Below are 20,848 nucleotides of genomic sequence, written 5' to 3'. Positions count from 1 at the left end.
GTTTCCATATTATTTATCATTGTGATATATCTGTGAGTTATGCATTGTTTTATTTTAATCTTGAAATGTTCAGGTATAAAACATTAAACTTATATTTGTCATGAAATTGCCATATTTTTTTTTTCTTGTTATTAAAATAATTACTTTTAAGAATATAAAATAATTCTATTCAATATTTAAATGAACTACCTTTTTTTTAACTAAAATGTTTCTATTAATTTTTTATATAAAATTTGTTAAATGTAATTTATTTGGAAAGCTCTGACCAAATAACCCATTTCTATTGCATATATTTTATTTTATTTATAACTGTTAAGTTTTTTATTAAGACTGTACATTAATTATTATTTATTTGTGTTTATTTTTTTGAGACTGAAAGGTTCATTATCATAAAAATTTAATTAGAAGTTTTTTTGTTGATCAGATATGCATTGGCTTCAAAGCTATTAAAACCTAAGTCAATTTTAAAAAAATTACAATGTTTTATCAACTACTAGTTAATCTCAATAATATTATTGTACATAGCAATAACTTGTGTTCTTTATGTTTAATGATTTTAAAAATAATTTTTTTTTTAAGATATTTTGTTATGTTGTTAATACTGTAATCATGTATTTTTAACCATCGTAACATTTATCAAGACTGATAAATTTGCATGACCAATAAAATGTACAAATTGTAAAAACTTGTTTTATTGAATTTTAACTTCAAAATCATATTATTAATATAATCATTATTTTCATCTTTTAAATTTAAGTTTGCATTCATACATTAAGAGTTCTGTAAATGTGACCGTAAAAATATGTACCAATTTGGGGTAATGACGTTCCAAGTAGCATACAAAAAATGCAGTCATTCCAATCCATCTGCCTTCGCACTATCACTAAATCCCCCTGGTTTGTTAGTAACAAAACCCTACACTCAGACCTGAAAATAAACTACGTAAACCAAGTCACGAAAATCGCTTACCAAAACTTTACAAAAAATTTAGCTCCCATATTAACCCCAACATTAGCTTTCTTGCTACACAACACATCCCGAACAACCCCCCTCGTAGACTCAAACGTAAATGGGTTAGAGACCTTCTCCATTAATTCAAGTAGGTAGCTCCATTGGGAGCCCTCCTACCTTGCGGAGTAAACCTCCGCATCACTTATACTTATTGTGCTGAATTGTATAATTGTATATTTCATATTTTTAAAAAAAAAAAAAATAAATGTGTTTTTGTACTTTCCATTTTCCTCAGCCCTCGTTAGTCGTAGAACTATGATTTCTTCACCAAAATTAACTTGAGAAATTCATCTAAATAACTACGTGTCAGATTTTCGATTTTTTTTTTTTAAACCAATGATATATGCATTTTAAATTTTCAAAATGTTTAAAAAAATATATAAAAAAAGATAGTAAAAGATATCAAAAATCTGACACGTAGTTATCTAGAACAACTCAAATTTATTTTGGTGTAGAAATCATGTTTCTACGACTAACGAGGGCTGAGGAAAATGGGAAGTACAAAAACATGTTATTATAAGTAAAATATAAATGTACAGTCGTCAAGTGATGCTCTGCTGATTATAGCGACGGCGTTGAAAACACTGTTCAAACCACCAACCCGCGCTTGAGTTGAACCATACTCCACCATAAATCAAAACTGGTTTTCATATCGCAACTAGGTCACTTGCCGCTTATAAATAATTATAAATAGTCAATGCAATAACGGTATAGAATTTTATTCTTCTTTTATTTTTTTTTTATTTTGTATTTATTAGTTAAGCATCAACTACATAGGTTATTAGCTTACAGGCGTTAGTTTTTACATTAAATAATTATATGTTGTTGTATAATTCAATTTTTTTTTAAGAATAAAATTACGCTTTGAAAGTTTGAAAATGGACCAATTGCTTCGTACAGGTTGTCTGGGATGTTGAAATCTTTTCTAGCTTCGTTGAAGTTTGAGCAGTGGATAATGATATGTTTGATAGAGTAGTTTGTATTGCATGTTGGGCATAGAGGTGGATCTGTCTTTGTCATAAGATGTCCGTGTGTGAGTTTTGTGTGACCGATTCTGAGTCGATTAAGAATTACTTCATTTTTTCTGTTTAGATTAGTGTACTTCGGCCAGAGTACGATAGAGTGCTTAATTTCTCTTAATTTATTTTCCGCGGTCATGTGCCACTGTGAGTTCCACAGATCAATACAGTATTTGTTTATATTTCTTTTTATATCTACAAGTGAGAAAAAAGGAATAATTTCACTGTCAGGACTATTGACTGCATTTCTAGCCGCTTCATCTGCCATTTCATTTCCCTTTATGTTACAGTGACCTGGGGTCCATATAAATCTGATTTCTTTGTTTGATTTGGAAAGAAGGTTGCTGATTGAAAGAGCCAATGGTTCTGATAAGGTTTTGGATTGTAGATTTGTTAAGGCACTAAGTGAGTCAGAACATATCTTTTATTATTATTCTGTTCAACATGTTTTACAAAAATTAAAAGTCTCTAAACATAAAATTGTTAAAAATAGTGACAAATAATCAATTCTAAAAATTATTTTATTAACCTTGTAGAGAATTTGAAGACAAATTTAATTTTTTCAACTTTGAACAAGAAAATATGAAATTTATATCGGTTATAACAAAAAAATATTTGGCACATACGAGTAATAAATTAATTAATGATATTCTGTTATATAAGGTGACCAGCGTAATAAATGTAGATACAACGTAATTCGATAACTTTTAATGATTCACACAATAAATCCTTTGATTATTTAGATAATTTTCTTTTTGCTGTTTTTGTTTATATATTTTCCAAAATATTTTGAAGTTCTAAAATATCATTTACCAACAGTCTCCTTCCGTACTGGAGGTTGACAAGTTCTGAAAGCAAGCATTCTGTATAAAAACTGAAAATAAAATTTGATACATAATTACATAAAAATCTAATTACTATAAATTTAAAAACTATCGAATTACACTTTTAATTTTTCAATCATTTTTTCGTACCAGAAAGAATTATCGAAACTAATTTTTTGCCTTTCCGTCCAATTTGCCGAATAAACGACGAAATAACAGAAATTTCGTTTTGAAATTTGCATTTGTTCCTGAAATTGAAAATAGTAACTATGGTTCACTTTTAATTCCATTTTTTTATTTTCACCAAAACGACAGAAGGATAACCGAAATTAAATAATATTATAAGAGTATTTTACATTTTAGCATTTTTGAGCGGAGCGATTATTTATTTATCATATTTTTACAATTATGTGTTTTTTTAAACTTTTTTTTAGTTTTGTGTCTGTGTGAACGATAATAAGTCGAAATAATGCTTTAATTTTCAACTTTAATAACTTTTTTGATAGAAAGGTGAATCGAGTTGGTGCATTGGATAGATCAAAATTGAAAATTTTAAACACAGATTTCAAACGCATCGGGTAAAACCAGAAAATAGAACTGAGGAAAAACAGGACTTTTTACTCAAAATCAGTTTTTAAAAAATTCGATTTTGGTTTTTGGTGTAACCGTATAACTCTAAAAAAATAATTGTATATACCTAAATGAAGTTTTCACTTCATTCACATGAATGTTTATATACATTTTTTATACACTATACATTTGTAAAATATTTAGACTCTTTCGTGATTTTTATTGGTGAAAATTTCAATTTCAATTTGTTTTTTTAATAATTTTCGATAAAAAAAAATTGTACTCGGCCAAAACACTTGAAAATGTTGTACAAGGTTTTTTGTAAGTTGTTATTAGTGTAATTTAAAATAAAAAGTCAACAATATTTGTGTCATGAAAATATACTTAGCAATATAATATTAATATGTAGGCTGAAAGACGGTCTTCGCTCAGAATTTTTTGTTTGTATACATAATAATACACTTAATTTTTTACTTTGTATAGCTTCTAAAAATGTCTTAGTGTCGTTAACTCCAAATGGACATTTAATTTCAACTATAAAATCATCATTGATAAGACCATCTATAAATTATGAAAATACTTTAGTAATATTGATTTAATTAATATTTTAATTAAGTACTTAAGTATATTTTACCAGAAGAAGCTACTAAATAAGGAAAATGTTCATCAATAATCAGTCCACATTCATTTACTTTAGAATTTAATTGTTTTTCCGATGCGACGATAGGTTGTGAATCAGCACTTAAGAAAAAGGGTTCTACAGCAGGTCCGGTTACTTCGGAATTGTGCCTTGAATAAAAATAAATATAAATTATACTAAATTATGTATAATAATGTATGCTTTATTCAAAAATCTTGTTTTAGTTGAGAATTATAAAATGGTTCCTTATTCGAGAACTCAGATTTTTTTTTTTTGATAACTATGCTTTAGCTTTAACTTAAATAGTTAGTAATACTTTTTTCAATATTTTAATTATTCAATTAACTCAATTCCTAAGTCAGTCATCTTCATATATAGTTACTAACTTTTCAGCTGATAATAATTAATTCAATTTAAAAAAAATAAATTTTTTATTTAATTCATTGTACGCTTATTTGCGATTATTTTAAATCACTGATTTAAGCATCAATGATAGGAAAAAAGTTTGAACTTTCATGTTTTCTTTTTCTGAAAACAAGATATCTTTCGTAACTTCTTTATTTGCCACAACTCATCAACTTCTCAGGGTTGCGGACACTAACTCTGCTGCACTAGAAACCAAAAAATATTGCGCTGGTATCTTTCTGGATGTTGCGAAAGCATTTGACACCGTCTGGCATGACGGTATCCTTTTCAAACTTAAAAATATTTTTCCAGCCCCTTTATACCTCATACTTACATCCTATCTTGCCAACCGCTCTTTTAATGTCCGTCATAACTTACAACACTCAAAACAATACCCCATATTTGCTGGTGTCCCTCAGGGCAGCGACATTGCTCCTTTTTTATACACCATATATACTTCGGACCTGCCTACATCTGATAATACGTTAGTTGGAACATATGCTGATGATACTGCCCTATTATCAGTTTCTTCTGACCATCCTACTGCATCTTATCAATTACAAACTCACCTAAATTCTCTCTCACAGTGGTTTGCCAACTGGAAAATAAAAATCAATGAATCCAAGTCCTCTTTTGTGACCTTCTCACTCAGACCTCTAAACTGCCCAGCTGTAACAATCAACAACATCATCATTCCTCATTCAACAGAAGTAAAATATCTAGGTCTTATATTTGACAGACGCCTTACTTGGTCCTTCCATCTTAAAGACAAACGTAAGAAACTTAATTCCAGACTTCACCTGCTAAAACTACTGCTTCGTTCAAACCTCACCTTACCAATAAAAATCATTCTTTATAAAACTCTTCTCCAGCCAATATGGACATACGGTATTGTAATCTGGAGTTCCGCTAAGAACTCTAACAAGAAAACTATACAAGCTTTTCAAAACATCACTCTTCGTCTAATCACTGGTGCACCCTGGTTCGTTTCGAACGAGACCTTAAACTCCGACCTCAAATTACCTTCCATCGATAATACAGCTGCTATCTACTTCAAACGCTTCCACGCCAAACTTCAAAATATTCCCAACCAACTAATCAAAGAGTTAGCTTCACTAACACTTCCAGGTAACCCAACCAGACGCCTCAAGAGGAAATGGTGCCGTGATTTGATAACTTAAGTTAAAGCTTATAAATGTAAGAGGTGTCACAAATGTGTGATTTCCTCCTCATGTTTCTATTCATGGTCAACTGTTGTAAATTATTTATATTACTTATTGTACATACTGTATAGATCGTAATTTTTCAAATAAAGCCAAATTATTTAAAAAAAAAAAAAAACTTCTTTATCAAAAAGTACATTCATTTTTTTTGTCTACTTAACTCATTTGGGAAACGAACCATTTCACAAATACTAATAGCTTTATTTAATATGCAAGGTGGAGCACTGAAACGGCCCATTATCAAAGATAAATTTTCTCAGTATTAATTAAGATAAGAATTCTCACTAAATATTATTAGATGAAAGCAGGGGCATACTTATGGGGGGCCGATGGGACCCGGGCCCCCTTCGAAATGAAGAACACCATTGTTAAAGATTGTTATTTTTAACATGAATATGTCTTAAAACTGGGAGTTTCTGAAAATTTGTCACGAAACTGAAAATGTTGCTTATGCGATAATTTAAAATTTTATATTTATAACATATGTTTATTCTTTTAAGAAAATATGTGGTGAATTTTGAGTGACTCTAAGAAAAAAATTTGTTTATTACAATGTAGTTTTTATACTTATAAAAAATAATAAATCATTAAAAAAAATTGATTTTCTTATTTCTCTGATGGAGTAAAAACAGTCGAGAAGTCTTATAGTGTTAAAGTAATTTTTTCGTAATAGTGTGCTTCCTTCTTCCCTTCCACCCAAAAATCAAATACATAATCGGGCCCCCTCCGAAATGAAAACCTATATACACCACTGATTTGTTAAACGAATAATAATTAAAAATAAGAAACATAAAAATCAACTCGTACATCAAAACACTATAATGCTGTAATTATTATTCAATGGTAATTTTTGTTGAGTAAACTCAAAAATGACACAGAACAATAAAATATTTGGATAAACACACAAGTTCGATAATCATGGATTATATTTCGTCTGGTGAAAACGATAATGATGAAATAATAAAGTATAATGACCAGAAAACAGACGATTGTACTAAAAATCAAAAATTATACCGATAAAAGGATATATACTCGTATGTTTCATCTGCTCTAGCACTGGCTTGCACCCAGGGCCGTATTAGCACATATGCGAAAATATGAGGCTACGATTTTTTTTCAGTATGCAAATTGATATAAAAATTTTTTTTTATTGTTTTTGACAAGTTATATTATGTATGTTTTGAATTAAAATGAATTTTTTTTAAAATGTTTAAAAATTTTTATCGTATAAAAATTTATAATAAGTCATCATAAAAATTAAGATTTAATTTTTATGTTGTAAATATTATTGTTTTTAAAAGCTTAACACTGAATGAAATTCAACACTTCCTTTCCCAAAGAAGTTTTTTAACCATTTAAATACTGGACAGCGGCCATGCAAGGACTAGAGACCTAAGACCAGTGGCGTATCCAGGGGGGGTTAGAGGGTTATAACTCCCCCCGAAAATGTTTAGTGTATGTATATTGTTTATTGATTATAATAAAAACACACAAAATTCTAAAAAAAATGTAATGTTCCATTTTTTATAACCCCCCCTCCCAAAAAAAAAAATTCTGAATACGCCACTGCCTAGGACCTACGATAATGTTAATTCAGGTCTGCTTGCACCAGTACGATTATTAGTGAATTTCTTGTGTACGACGTTGGTGTAGCAGAGCAAAGAAGTGGAAACGCTATTATAGTCTGTGTAGCGAAAAGTATATTTTAAACCGTGGTGTAGGGGATTTTTTAATCACCTTTTTATACGATAAGATATCCTTCTATGTTTCTGATCCTAGTAGTCTGTTAGTTTATTATTTAATATCATTTGTAAACACCACGATTTAAGATATATATCTTAAACCGTGGTAAATACCGGCACGGTTAACCTAGGACCACGGCTATGGATAATATGGTTGTAAATCCACTGTAAAAATGTGAATCATTCAAGTGAAACAGTATAAGTAACTTCTTAAACTAAAAAATACTTTTATAATATTATTTTTGAAATTTTATGTTGGCAACACATTTTATGCTGCCGTCTTTCGATTCCGGTCCTTATAATTTTTCGAACTGTCCTATAAAGTAATTATATTATTTATAAGTAAAAATAATAAAAATAATAAAATATATTAATTATATTATTTAAAGTATTACTCTATGAACTGTCCCCAACACAGATTTAGATAAGATAGTTATCTTATCTATATCTGTGATCCCCAACCTTCTCAAAAGGTATATTGGTTTTCACTGTAGCATACAATGCTCTCTAGGTGATTAATATATTAACTAGGTACATTGGTAATCTATCTATGTCTATCCATAAATCTCATACCATAGAAAATATATTGTGCATCTATTTATTAATCTATGCAACAAATGCAAATTTTCTTAATATTAATAATTTATTCAAACTAATATTATTATAATAATTTATGGACAATGTATACAATAAATGTATTAGTGATTAATCTATTATGATTTATTAATTAATATTATCTATAGCCCTGCCAGGGACTCTGGTTATATCTGATATCTGTGCCAAATCATTTTGTGTTATCTATTTTAATATTTGTAAATTTTAATTTGTGATAAGCCGATTTCACAGAATATTTTTTTGCACAGTTATTTTTTCAATCACTGATCTGTCTTATTAAGAACATAGTTGTAGCACAGAATAGATTAAATAGATTGATCTATTCTGTGGTTGTAGTAAGTATCTTTTTTTTTAATACTTATTCATAACAATCAATTAAAATGTTTGTATTACTAGAATTAATTTCACTATGGCTGCTCCTATGGAACGTATTCAAGCCCTTGAATTAATCGAAAAAGATATTATAACATGTCTACAAAGTGCTGGTCAAGCATTATTGGAGTTGAGCAAAGAAAAGTCCAGTTTGAAACAAGTGGAAAATCAGTCACATCTGTTCTTAAAGAGTTTGGGTAACGTTGAGTCAAAACTCACTGAACAAATAAACTACCTGACTCAAGTATCTACTGGTCAACCCTATGAAAATAGTGGATATGCATCTCAAAAAGTTCTCCAAATGGCTTGGCACCGTCTAGAACATACAAGAAGTAGGGTAAAAGATTTGGAACGCTCCAAAAATAAATATCTTCAAGATCAAGAACAATTGAAAGGAAATGTCTCAAATCTATTGTAATTTGTACTTTTAACAATAATTTTAAATAAGATTAATGAATCATAAAATTAAAAATTATGTGTTCTTATACAGTTTCTAACATAATAACAATCTACAGACACATTGGTTAGTTCTTAAGAGTAAAGAATGGCAAATTCATTTTATTTTTATTTTCAAGTCTGGTTATAAAGTGTCAGTAAATAATAATTAAATGTAATTTTATGTCACAAGTATTAGTAAGTTTGTCGAATAATAATATAAATAAAATTATTTACAATTTTGAATTAAGTACTGTAAATGTAATAATATAAATTAGGAATGAACTTCATGACATCATCAAAAATTTGCTATTGAATTAAAACTATATTCTATAAATTTGAGCATTTTATTGTTTTTTAATTTGAGCCACGATTCCAAAATTAAATATGTTTCAGATAATAGCAATCCAGACACATCCCCAAGGAAAAGGGGCTACCACTCCCTATAGAAATTTTTAAATTTTTGTTTCTAAAATAATAACTGATAAAAGTTGTAATAAAAAAAAGATAACAAAAATATATTATGGAAGATAATAGTACTGACCATAGACCATAGGCGGCACTTGGGGATAATTCTAGGCACAGATATCTATATTATACTAGATAACGAACTACCGATGTTTTCCATTGAGAGAAGTGAAGCCCAGGGACGCAAGATTATCATATGTCCACCATGTTTTCGGTTGGGAAAACAATATTACTTTACACTATATAAAATAGTTGAACACACTAAATTATTAAATTAAACATTTTTCATTACGTTAAATCAAAATTAAATTTCTTTATAGAATTGAGAATATTAATTTAAAATTGCACTATTGATTATTTACATAATGCATATAATATATATTGACTAGCTGACCCGTCAATGCTTTGCTATTGCTAGATTTCAGTACATTTATATATGTTTAGGAATATGTAAAAAGTTTGATATGAATTATATCAGATATTTAATTTGATTAATTTGTTTAGTATAATTTTATATATACGTGTGGAATATATTTGTTTCATTATGATGTATGATGTATGATTTTTATTTTTTTTGTTAATTATATCAATTTGTCTTAAGTATTAAATATTTCTGGATACACCACGTTAAGTGTCTCACCTTCTGGGGCCATCACAAATAGATTTTATTTGTTTGTGACACGTGACAGAGCTACGTACAATTGTCCATGGGAAAAACACTGGACGGTTAAGTCTAAACCTGCAACGTTTAATGTTTGACCTTGTGCCTTATTAATAGTCATTGCAAAGCTTAATTTCACGGGAAATTGGAGCCGTTTGAACTGAAATGACAAATTGGTTGGTATCATTGGTATTCTAGGAACCAAGACCATTTCCCCAGCTCTGCAGCCAGTAAGGATTATACACTCAAGCAGACAGTTTTTTAAAGACTATTTGTAATCTTGTACCGTTGCATAATTTAGGTGGACTTAAGTTACGAAGTAAAATTATAGGAGACCCTATTTTTAGAATTAATTTGTGTGGTGGGGTCCCTGAAGGTGATAAAGAATTTAAAAATTCAGTTGGATAATGTATCGCCTCCTCTGCATCTAAAACAGTGTCAATGGAATAGTAAACTTTTGTTGGTGCGTTGAATTTTAACAGTATCATGTCATTTTTTTCTTCACCAAATATATTAGCTTTATTAATGAGAGTCAATAGTTTTTGTATTTTCAAATGAAACACCCTATTGACTATGTCATATCTGTCTTGCGACTGTGCGTTAGGATGAAGATTAGTTTTAATCTCTTCCCAGTTTTGATTACATGTTACAGTGATAAATAGGTCAGGTTTGCCATAATTTTTTACATAGGTCATTGCGTCTTGTGTCTTTTTGTGAAGATATCGTGGTCCACCAGTAAATGATGATGGTAGAATTACTAATTGTCCAATTTCGGTACTCGGCTCATTTGAGTTCAAGGCATCTTGCAAATGTATATAATTTTCAGCTCGTAATGTTGTCTGATTGTTTCGTATGTACGCTAAACGTTCTGATTCTATTTTAGAATATTGATCGACTAAATATTGGTTTAACAACATACCATATCTGAGTAACATATTGCAATTGTTTTGTCTTTCCATAATGCAATAACAGTAATAATTCATACACGAAACGGTTTTTTGTAATGGAACTCCAGTATGAGGGTCAATTTGATGAATATCGATAGAATATCCATCTTCACCACGACATAACATTAGAGGATATTGCAGGCTGTCATAAGACCTGTGAATTTCAGATATTTTTTTAAGATTATCGTCTCGGCTACACAGTACAATATCTCGTTTATGAAATTGTTGGCCAGATATCACTACGGCTACCTCGCTTGTAGATGGCGCATTATAACGTCCTCGATGTTCACCTGTTGGTACCCTGCTAGCGTGTATGACTATATTGTAATCGGGAACATTTGGAGGGACACTTTCAATGGCTGTTTTAAAAGATTGTATGTATATATTATGTGAGTGCAACATATCTTGTAATGACCTGATAAAAGAGCTATCTAACAGTTTCCTACAATCTATGTTACATCGAGTTGTCACTTGAGTTTCAGGATCGGCAATGAAGTATATTTGCAAAAATTTGTATTCGTCAGATCTATTCGGTAGTAGACTGCCAGCCAAATGATATACCTGGCCTTGTACTTTAAAAGTTGGCATAAAATTACCTTCAACTATTTTACGACTTTTAAATGATGTCATTTGAAAAGCATTATTATAGCGACGTATGTTACGCTTGAATTCTCCATGTTTAGGATGATCACCTGTAAGGAGAGAATTCAATGGTTCAGGAGGAGGACAAATCTCTACTAATTTAATTTTACCATTTGAACAACACATTCCTTTAGATTCATCTTTCCATTTTAGAGCTAAACAATATTGACAAACAATAGACATTGCACCTAATGTAACCATCGGATCATTTTTGTAATCAATAGTAAAATCGTAATTCATTGCAGAGTATTCTTTATTAAACCATGCATTAACATTTCTTAAATTTTTATTTCTTTCACGATTTTGTAAAAGTCTATTGTTTCATTCAACAGAATTTTCATTGCTACGTACTAAGTGTACTCTTTAAGCATTTGCCGTACTACGTCCTATAGTAGACTTTCGATTAGGCATTGTTTGATTGCCGAAAGGCTAACAATACAATAGGTGGAAAGGTAAAATAGGATGGTAATATAAAACACTACTATTTTTAAATAATAATAATAATAACAACTATGGTGTACGGCGAGCGATCACACGTAACACGCAGTAACTGCCTAGACGACTTGGTAAACGACTGACGACTAGAGGTGGGTCGGTCGCGACTGACCGAATCAAAATTAACGAATCATTCAAACGACCGAATCGCGATCGAATGATTTACCAAAAAGTATTCGGTCTTTCGGTCAAATCGATCTTTAGGTCGTTTGACAGTTTTAAATGAAACTTTTCTTTCAGATGGAATCGGATCGGATTGATTCGAATGGAATTTATTTTTTAACACACTGTTAAGTACGTTGGTCACACTTACGAGTTACGACATTTTCACTTACAACTTGCAGTATAATATTTATAGTATTTATAGTATATTATACAACCAGCAATGCTGTCATACTGATATTATTATCACGTATTACGTATTTACATATTATTATTTATTAATATTATAATATTATGTCTACCTCACGACTCACGAGTCACGAGATAGATTCAAATCGCCCATCACTAAAAATTGTTTTATTGATCATTGATCCATGTTTAGGTAATCAGTTATCAGTTATCACTAATTATTCACTAATTTACTAATCACTAATCAGTAATCAGTAATGATAATCAATACTATATAATTTGTTAAGTATTTATAATTTATTATTTCGTGACTCATGTTTTACTGTGTTACTTCTTACTAGTTACTAATTTAGTATAGGTTCCTACGTTATTATATTGTATTTTATATATTATAAGGCGGTTAAATGTTAATTAATTGTTAATATTGTTAGTTACACTTATAACCACAGAGGAAAGAGCTAAGGATGCATGCCGACGAAATGACAAATACCATTTTGTATTTAATATGCATTCCGAACCATGCATATAGGCGGAGATTGGGGGGGGGCTTAGCCCCCCCCCCAAACAGATCGAAAGCCCCCCCAAATGTCTAAACATTTTTCATAGTATAAATTACTATAAAATATTAAAATAGGTATTTATTTTACAACAATTGCCAAAATCTTGGAAATTCACAAAATATTTTTTTTTCTTGAAATATTGTTCAATGTCAATATAATAATAATTATTTATTATACCATAATTATATTAATACCTAATCGTCATCAGTGCGCGTCGGCTAACCGTCGCGACGGATTGTTATCGCATTATCGCAATGACAAAAATAGAAATTTCCAACAGTCAGACTTTGATAAACATTATTAATGTTCCGATTGGCCCAAACTCCGATTGCCGTGATGACCGTTTCGTTTTTCGTATAGCGTCACTAGCGTTGTTTACTGTACAGTTACAAATACAGTACACAGAATTTACACAAAGTAACGTACAGACAACTGAAGATTTCTATAGAATAAATGCTTACTATGTAATTCTTGACACACTAATTACAAAGTTAAAAGAAAGATTTTCGAATGATAGTTTACAAATGGGCGTATCTGTTGATAATTTTTTTCAACTAAAATTTGAAGAAAGTCAATTTTTTATAGATCATTATCAAGTAAATCTTCAGTTTTTAGTTTTATTATAAAAGTCATAAGTACCTACAATAGTATATTTTAACTGTTTTCAGGGGTTATTGGATTTATCAAAAATTAATATTCAGTCAGAGATGACCGTGGCAAAAAACAGCATCTTGCAATCAGGAAATGAAATAAATTATGAAACAATAAAATAAAATATCTCTAAAACAGTGTTTCCTAACATATACAAACTATTACAGGTGGCCATAACAATACCAATCAGTTCGGCTACATGTGAACGAAGCTTTTCTGCAATGCGCAAAGTTAAATGGCTACGCACGAGTATGCTGCAAGAAAAATTTAATAACTCTTCAATATTATATATTGAAAAAGATATCAATACTGATATTGAGAACGTTATTGATATATTTGCAAATAAAAATAGATTTATTGTATTAAAATAATAAAATATTTATTGTATAATAAATGATTTCTAAAATGCATAATATATAAAGTAATATATTTAGTAGTTTTGAAATTCAATAATTTAATAGGTATTGAAGAGTGAAGGTAATATTAATATTAGAGTGGGGGTGTGGGGGCAAAGCCCCCACGGTTTATTTTGCAAAGAAACATTTAAGCCCCCCCCTAAAATTCAATCAAATCTCCGCCTATGACCATGCATGTACTTTTAACATTATTTAGGACCGTTCTGTTAGTACAGGGGAAATTATGCGAGTTTATAATTATTGTTAACTATCAAATATAAAACCATTCAGTTACTTTTTTAATTTTCAATAAAAAAAATTTAAATAACCTGTTAATAAAATAAAACATAAATTTTCCTTTTTACATGTTGAACTCATTAATTTACAACAATTTTAAATAAAAATATAAATAAAAAAAAGACTTTAATCTAAATTATGATTTAGGAACAACAACTTTTCAACTTTGTCAATCGTGAGTCTTGACCATCTCTCCGTCAACACCATGCCAGCCTTAGAGAAAATGCGCTCGCATGGAACTGATGTGGCTACAATGCATAACCTACGACAAACTAATTGGTATAGTTTTGGATAAATTAACTTACGTTCATTCCACCAAACTAATGGATCTTCCGTTCTTTTTAATAAAGGTTCAGCAATGTATCGATCCAATTCTAATATACCAGCTACTGTCACATTCGAACCACCACTTACTGCAATAACTCTGGTATCAAAATCCTTCCAAATAGTCTCTGGTCCAAAAAGTGGACCAATACCTAATGTTGCTTCTGGTTCTTGAGCGTCTTGTCCGATAGGTACGATTTGCACTTTCCTTGATAAAGATTGATATGCCGATTGGTATTTTTGATCATTTGGAAATCCTTGTTTTTTGAAACGTGGATCTAATAATATTGATTGCATCACAACTTCATTATTTTTAAGCTGGTCAGATCTTGAATGCAATTTATCTTTAAGAATTTTTGCCACTGAACAAATTTCAGTTGGCATTATACTGTTATTAGTGAACCCTGATACATAGTTGACCATCGCCCTTGAAAATATTGTTACTTTAGATATAGATATATAATTTTCTGAGCTTATTTCATTAGTTACATCATAAAATATTTGACATAGCACTTTCAATACATTCCACTCATCAAATGTGATAGTATTTAGATCATTATTAATAATGGCTAATGTGGATAACACTGGATCCTTTATTTTCAAAATTCTATCAACCATGTCATATGTAGAATTCCACTTGGTAGAACAGTCTTGCTTCAACTTTAAAACAGAATAACTACCTTGTGTCTGAATTTCATTTAGACGAGACAATGCGTAAGTACTGCGTTTGAAGTATTCGACAATGGCCTTTACTTTATTTAATATTAATTTCACTGTCTCTAGCCCAGATTGCACTATCAAATTGATGCTATGAGCAAAACATGGAAAATGCCTCCACTGGCATAATCGAATAGCTGCAACTATATTAGCAGCATTATCACTGACAATCAGTGATTTTATTGTCTAATCCCCATTTATTCACCTGCTCTTTAAGGGGAGAAGACATTTCAACAGCTGTGTGTTTGGCTGTGAAATGTTGACAACCAATCAGAATTGATGACATTTTCGTATCATCATCGATATAATGTGCAGTAACAGCTACGTAATATTCATTATTAATTGAAGTCCAAGCGTCAGTTGTCAAGCAAACTGCTGTTACATTTTTTAATTTATTTTTAATATTATCAACAGTACTTTCATATAACTGAGGCAAAAGGCTATTGGAAACTGATTTTCTACTGGGAAGAACATAACCCGGTGCCAACATCTGTATTAAATTTTTAAATTCTTTTTCTTCGACGAGACTAAAAGGATGGTAATGTTTAATGATTAATTTTGCTATTTGAGAATCTATTTTTTTTGGTTTTTGTACATAGGAATTTATGGAAGTCTGAACGGGTCTAATATTGGTTGGTGTTACTGATGTCAAAATTTGTGTGGAAGTATTTGATGCTGGCATTCCCGAAGTAGATGGTTCATCTATATTATGTTCCTCAATATGCTCAGTCATGGTATTTGAACTATTTGAAGAATGATGGCGCGCCCGCTGAAAAGTTAAGAAAACACAAGTCTATAAATTATAATAGTAATCATAGGTAGTATATTATATTAGTAAAATATTAAATAATTGAATAATCTAATGCCGTGATAATTATCATGGTTTATGATAACAACCATGGCGTTTTACTACAAACAGTACAAGCTACAATCTACAACATTATATTATAATCAATCTCTGTCATTGATTGACTGATTCATATTTCATAAGAAAATTGATTCACCTAATGATAAGAACGATATTTGATACTAGACCGAAATGACCGAAATGACTGATATGACCGAATCATATGACCGAATCACTTGACTGATTCGATTCAAATGATTCGAATCATTCAAACGACCGAAAATTCCCACCTCTACTGACGACGTGTCACGACTGTGCGCTCAAAGAACCAATTATTATTATCGTGTTGTGATTATCAACCGCGCGCACGATAAGAGTCAATAGCATTCGATAACGCGTAATGTCACTGCCAGTGTGAGTATTTTGGTCTATTTTGATTGCGCGAACAGGCATAAAATGTAAACGTACGGTAACTACAATTTCAAAAACCAACCGTGACAGTCCACTTCAAAAATAAAATTAATACCTATATCGACTGAAAACGTCGTTTTAATCGTACGTACAATTATTTTTTCGCTTGGTGCGCCTGTTCAATATAACACTAATACGTCGAGAACGTGCTCCACTTCCACTGTAGACGTTGCAGAGATAACTAAAAAAAAAAAGAAATACGGTCCATACATATACACAGGAACTATAGTAACTATAGTAACTATACTGAAATAACTCAGTTATTATGTTTCTACCATAGACCTTATAAGAGTATAAGGTGTATATATGGTATATATGGTTTCTACAAACAAAACTAAGATAAGTTGAGTGAAAAGTGGGAAAAAAATGCAGAAAGAAAGTGTCTGATATCGTGTTACGAACTCGAGTCGCTGTCTTTGAAATTTTACAAAAGTGCCACTGCGCAAGAGAAATCTATGCACGAGGTGATAATTTTATGCTATTTAAGTATATTCGGATATATGGAACAAATAATTTTTTAATATTTTAATTTTATTAATTAAGTTAGACGAATAAATTGTATATTAAAACCTTCCCTGAATCTAGACCTATTGATTAGTGAAAACTGTACTAAAATCAGTTGGGTACTTTTTGAGTTATGCGCGTACATTAGTATAGTATAGAATAGATATAGATAGATATAGATAGATATAGATAGATATAGAATAGATAGATATAGATAGATATAGAAGATATAGATAGATAGATATAGATTATATTATACTTGTAATCAATGAGTATACAATAAATAAAATGACTTATTTAAATACACATAACCATATCACTATACTTACTATATATAGTTTTAACTGTTATATATATATATACTAGCCGACCTGTCACAGCTTCGCCCGTGATTGGTTGTTTATTTTGCCTTCGGACCATAATATGTAGAATTTTTTATTTAAATATTATTGTTCAATGTGATTGGCAAGTAAATATAAATAAACGGTTAATGAAAACGGATTAAAATTTTTCTAGCGTTATAAATGATAAAAATAAATACAGATAAAAAAGAAATAATTTATGGTTGATAAAGAATTTGATTGAAGTTGATGAAGAAAAAAAGAATTAAAATAAGAATTTTATAAGACTTCTGAGTATATGATGTTTTTTGTCCTGTTGAAATTAAAATCATAAGATGATTCGGGTCCCCAGTTTGAGAAAATGCCACGTATAATTGTGAAAAGCCATGTGTGAAAAGCCCATGTGAAAAGCACTCTGTACGAAGATCTACGCCAACGTACTTGAATGTTTGACCTTGCGCTTTGTTTATGGTAATGGCAAAAGAAACTTTAACCGGGAATTGAAGCCGTTTGAAAGAAAACGGCAAGTCAGAGGGAATCATGGGAATTCTTGGAATAAATGCAATTTCTCCTTTCGCTGTCCCTGTAAGAATTACGGCTTCTATAATATTATTTCACAACAATTTTATTTGTAATCTTGTACCGTTACATAAGTTCGGTGGTTGAAGATTACGTAATAATGTAATTGGAGCACCAATTTTTAATTTTAGCTTATGAGGAGGAAATCCCGAAGGAGAAAGAGAATTGAGAAATTCTTGTGGATAATGAATAGCATCATCTGTTGATGTAACTGTATCAATAGATAGATATTCACGTGAGTGTTCATCGAATTTTAGAAGGAAGATATCATTAATTTCTCCTGCTGTTACATTTCTCGGAGAGATAATAGCTCTTTCACATAACCACCGATAAGATTTATTGGACAGTTTAAAAATGTCAGGATAAACTATAGAAATCAACTCTTCCACGTTATTGACCACCCGTCCAATCGTGTGATTAACAGAAATGTAACCATTTTCATTTTCTAAAGTTCCATTTCCAATTTTCAACAACTGTGCTGGAAAATATCGTCCCCTCCGCATAAATAAACTCTCATGTTTGTTCGCAAATAAAGTTTTCTACATAGTTCCATATAGGGGAAGATTTTAAACACGCATTAACGACATCAGCTCGATTACCTTTAGGGATAATTGGTAAGGTTTGACGGAAATCACCAGCGAAAACAAATGTTATGCCACCCATAAACTTATTAATATACCTGAGGATCTAATTTGAGCCAACAACAAATTGATTACGAATGTTTTTCCTGTACCACCCGGAGCATCTAATAAAAAACTCTTCCTTGATGATTCATTACGCTTTCTGTAATAACATTAAAAGCATATTTTTGATCATTTACTAATTTTCGTAAATTGATTTCTACAAATTCTTGTAATCGGTTATTATCGTAAGAACGCAAAATTGAGAATTCAAAAGGATCAGATGCATTTTCATTTCGAACAGGTGAGTTCATTCCAAATTCAGTTAAATATTTTTCAGACAGACAAACAACTTTATCTTCTATTTCAATCAAACTTCTATTAAATATTTCATCAGAAAAAGTAAATTGCAAGTCATTTAATCGAGTGCGCTCTGTATGAAGAATATCTTCACAAAATTCATTTCTGAACTGTTCCCACAAAAATTGAGGTTCAGACGGTTGGCAGAAAACTATGATTATTGCGAATAATTCTCTTAATTTTGAAGGACTTTCTGAAAGAGTTGCCTCCGCTAGAGAATTTTTCCATTGCTCATCATTTTCTGAAAGCTCAAGAGCAAAACAAGTAGCTTTAAAAGTCGCGTGAATGACTCCATCAAAGGCCTTCAAGCTTTCAAATGAAGTAGGACCTTGTAAATAATTTAGTAACAATCTTTAATGGAAGCACTCACTTTGATTTAGGTGAATCGTGTAAATTCTACCAATGGTAGTGTCCATTTTTATTCCTGGCCAACCTGGAACATCTTTTCCCTGTCTTCTCTTTAACCAGCCTTTGCTATTATCCCAGGTATAATAAGAAGGAACTTCATGATAGAACAGTGTTTTCGCAAAATCATCATGTGAACACAGTTAAAAAAATGCAGTTAGTGTCGTTTTTCTTGGATTTTCAATAACTTGATGAAGATTATTAGCATTAAAGAAAACATGCTGTCCATTTTCTAGATGAACAGTCAAGTGCTGAACTGTCGGATCTCTATCATGGATTTCAAAATTGAAAATTCACCAGAACGCTTCAGAAGTATATATATAAGTATATATATATTAATATATATATATTATATTGACCTCTGTGTTCATCTTGAGGAACTCTGTCAGCGTGAATAAATAACTTAAAGTTTTTCAACTCATCAAAAGACCTCGACTCCAGATTAAATCTGAAGCTCTGTATGAGGTGATTATTTTCACGCAAAACTGTTTGCAATGATTCAATGAGACCTCTTTATAATTTGGAATCATATTTGTTCGAATAGATATTTGATCCGACTCTGACATAAAATATATTTGTAAACATTTAGCATTATTTCTAATTTTGGGTAATAAACTACCTATTAAATGATGCACTTGACTCTGAATTTTAAAAAAGGGCATGAAGTTCCCTTCAGCTATTTTGTTTGCTCCAAACGATGTCATTTGAAACAGAGTATTATACCGTCTAGAATTATCAAAGAAATGTTTTGATTGAGGGTAAGAATTATCAATTAAACTTTTAATTAGGTCTGGAAGATCCTCAAATTGGTGTAAAACAACTTTACCGTCAGCGCAGCAAAGTCCGTGGGTTTCATTTTTCCATTTTTTTGCTTGACACTTAGGACATAATATAGTCATTCGTCTAATTTGAAGCGCTTTAATATTTCAATAATCAATCTCGGATTGATAATTAAACGAAGATTTCATACTCAAAGCGTTACGTTTCTCCTGTGCAAGTGTTTGAGAACGTTCTGGTGTGTTATTTTGTTGCTTTCTGTTATACATTCGAGTTGCATTGGCAGTTCTTCTGCCATTGCGTGCTCTTTGCGCTCTCGGCATGATAATGAATTGGCTACTTACCCGCAGTAGGTATTGCGTATTATATTAGCGATTAACAATGTAGGTATAAAAATAGATAAAATACTATTTGCGGAAAAACGCGTTCGGCGTCAGGCGGATCGTAACACTATTAAATAATAGTGTTGATAAATACTATTTATAATCGATGGTAACACGTTTGCTGGCAAGAATATTATTACATAAGAGTATTTTTCGATAACGCAAAACGTGATCGGTATTTTCCATACACTTTTTAT

The 20,848-nt window shown here is 30.6% G+C and overlaps 3 protein-coding genes across 3 annotated transcripts; 2 read left to right on the top strand and 1 right to left on the bottom strand.

Annotated features, from left to right (window-relative positions):
- Window positions 1-8,128: 8,128 nt before the first annotated feature.
- On the top strand, window positions 8,129-9,201 carry LOC112683817 (mediator of RNA polymerase II transcription subunit 11). Its single transcript, XM_025554988.1, has 2 exons — window positions 8,129-8,384; window positions 8,446-9,201. Exon 2 carries the CDS (start codon window positions 8,459-8,461, stop codon window positions 8,837-8,839), a length of 381 nt encoding a protein of 126 aa, XP_025410773.1. The 5' UTR covers window positions 8,129-8,384; window positions 8,446-8,458; the 3' UTR covers window positions 8,840-9,201.
- A 3,996-nt stretch (window positions 9,202-13,197) lies between these two features.
- LOC112683816 lies at window positions 13,198-13,902 on the top strand. Its single transcript, XM_025554987.1, has 2 exons — window positions 13,198-13,576; window positions 13,649-13,902. Exons 1-2 carry the CDS (start codon window positions 13,235-13,237, stop codon window positions 13,751-13,753), a joined length of 447 nt encoding a protein of 148 aa, XP_025410772.1. The 5' UTR covers window positions 13,198-13,234; the 3' UTR covers window positions 13,754-13,902.
- Window positions 13,903-14,449: 547 nt separating this feature from the next.
- LOC112683842 (zinc finger BED domain-containing protein 1-like) lies at window positions 14,450-20,591 on the bottom strand. The gene is made up of 4 exons (XM_025555010.1): window positions 20,462-20,591; window positions 19,138-19,414; window positions 15,570-15,891; window positions 14,450-15,484 (listed from the first exon to the last, which is right to left on the bottom strand). The coding sequence occupies exons 1-4, from the start codon at window positions 20,589-20,591 to the stop codon at window positions 14,450-14,452; spliced, it is 1,764 nt and encodes a 587-aa protein (XP_025410795.1).
- Window positions 20,592-20,848: the final 257 nt, after the last annotated feature.

The sequence above is a fragment of the Sipha flava genome, unplaced genomic scaffold (genome assembly GCF_003268045.1).
Source record: "Sipha flava isolate LNK unplaced genomic scaffold, YSA_version1 236_pilon_pilon, whole genome shotgun sequence".
NCBI classification, from domain to species: Eukaryota; Metazoa; Arthropoda; class Insecta; order Hemiptera; family Aphididae; genus Sipha; species Sipha flava.
Note: the sequence above shows the minus strand (reverse complement) of the source record. Positions and strands in the feature narration are given on the sequence as shown.

Bases quoted from the DNA above. Each gene is read 5' to 3' on its own strand.
- LOC112683817 (XM_025554988.1), top strand. From the start codon at position 8,459: ATGGCTGCTCCTATGGAACGTATTCAAGCCCTTGAATTAATCGAAAAA.
- LOC112683816 (XM_025554987.1), top strand. From the start codon at position 13,235: ATGACAAAAATAGAAATTTCCAACAGTCAGACTTTGATAAACATTATT. The intron at 13,577-13,648 runs GTAAATCTTCAG...AACTGTTTTCAG, and splicing joins TTTTTATAGATCATTATCAA to GGGTTATTGGATTTATCAAA.
- LOC112683842 (XM_025555010.1), bottom strand. From the start codon at position 20,591: ATGCCGAGAGCGCAAAGAGCACGCAATGGCAGAAGAACTGCCAATGCA. The intron at 19,415-20,461 runs GTATGAAATCTT...ATTATTTACAAG, and splicing joins GGAGAAACGTAACGCTTTGA to GTCCTACTTCATTTGAAAGC. The intron at 15,485-15,569 runs GTGAATAAATGG...CGATTATGCCAG, and splicing joins CTTCTCCCCTTAAAGAGCAG to TGGAGGCATTTTCCATGTTT.